The sequence below is a fragment of the Wickerhamomyces ciferrii genome, contig 00041 (assembly GCF_000313485.1).
Source record: "Wickerhamomyces ciferrii WGS project CAIF00000000 data, strain NRRL Y-1031 F-60-10, contig 00041, whole genome shotgun sequence".
Lineage (NCBI taxonomy): Eukaryota > Fungi > Ascomycota > Saccharomycetes > Phaffomycetales > Wickerhamomycetaceae > Hansenula > Hansenula ciferrii.
Genome location: NW_011887699.1, coordinates 28,471 through 29,981, shown reverse-complemented (window position 1 = coordinate 29,981; position 1,511 = coordinate 28,471). Strand labels below are relative to the sequence as shown.

At 28.4% G+C, this 1,511-nt stretch overlaps 1 protein-coding gene across 1 annotated transcript; it reads right to left on the bottom strand.

Moving 5' to 3' along the window:
* Window positions 1-724: 724 nt before the first annotated feature.
* BN7_1907 (DOPA 4,5-dioxygenase family protein) lies at window positions 725-1,114 on the bottom strand (the record flags this gene model as incomplete). Its single annotated transcript, XM_011277486.1, has 1 exon — window positions 725-1,114. One exon carries the CDS (start codon window positions 1,112-1,114, stop codon window positions 725-727), a length of 390 nt encoding a protein of 129 aa, XP_011275788.1.
* Window positions 1,115-1,511: the final 397 nt, after the last annotated feature.

Sequence of the window (1,511 nt, the reverse complement as noted above, 5' to 3'; positions counted from 1 at the left end):
TTTTATATCAGATCAACGATAAACGAGTAGAAATTGTATTTTGTTATCTGTTATTCGTAATCAATTTGGTGAATGATTGTTGGCAATTTTGAAAATCGGATGTTTTGGTATGTATGCATATAACATTCCACTTTTAAAGATCTTGAGAAGAAACGGCCATGTACTTATTTGATCGTAGTAAAGATGAGTTTTGAACAAGAAGATCTGAGACTTTTGATTGACATTTGATTATGGGGAGAGATTTTTTTGAATTGGTTTGATCATACGTCCTTTTGGGAATTGAATTGGTTGTAGTTCATAGTTATGGGTTAACGTTGAAAATTCACATTCTCCATAAAGATTTTCAACGCGATTTCTTTCAACCTTTTATGAAATGTACACCAAACGGTGAACCAAAATCTTTTATATATAAAATTGTAAGCGGATTTCTTGACAAAAGACTGTATAATCACCTGTGGAATGTCCTGCTATGATATTCATTGCGTTTTAACCGTTTAGATTTACACTCGAGCAAAGGGTTTACTCTACAGAAGAAGCAAACACCGATTATTAAATTATTATATACATGAACTAAGTCTATGAGTTGAGGTATAAAAGAATTGAGTTGACCTGTACTCTGTAGATATGACTGAAATGATGGATTGATTGTCTAGTTTACAGATGTTTCAACTAACCTTCCTTTGATCCTAGGGATTTAAATAAAATAAATAATGGAACAATCATATTATAAACCTTTCAAAAATTCAGTTTTCAAAGGTAATTTTTCACCTAACCATAAAGCATTCTTGGTATGATCAATTAAATCACTTTCATCAGATCTTGGATGAATTAATACACTTAAATTACCATGTTTTTTTTGATAATAATTTAAAATTTTTAAAAAAGTTTCAGGAGATCTTGTATCACTTTCAAACATACCATAATCATTTGGATGTGGACCAATTGATTGATTAAAAGTTTTAAAAATTCTCATTGAACCTTGGTTTAATTCATTATGAAATTCATTTGTTATTGAAACTTTAAAATCTTTTGCATATTGAACTTGTACTGGATCATCAAGTTTAAAATAAGTATGGAAATCATATGAAGTGATGTTATAATGGAAAGAGGCCATTGTGGATATATTTTTTAATATGTTAGGAGTATATTGAATGATAGAAAGATACTTAAATCAAAAGATCATCATCATAATTGAAAGATGGTTATCCAAACTGCTTTATATAAAATATTAAAACTGTGGGTATTAACAGAAATTTCAAATGCAGCTTATAAATATTTTTAGTAAGCACAATAAATTTATTTAACCGGGATTCGGTAAAATGAAAATTGAAATGCATCTGTGGACGTCATTAATTTTATCTGGAAAACTATTATAAAAGTACCAAAAATTCCAAAAAATTGATCCCAAATTTGACTTCATTTAGAAACTAAATCCTTAGTTCAGTTAAATAGTTTGAATTCGGAATTGGAGGTGTGGCAATTATTGAGAATTTATATATTTCTGATACATA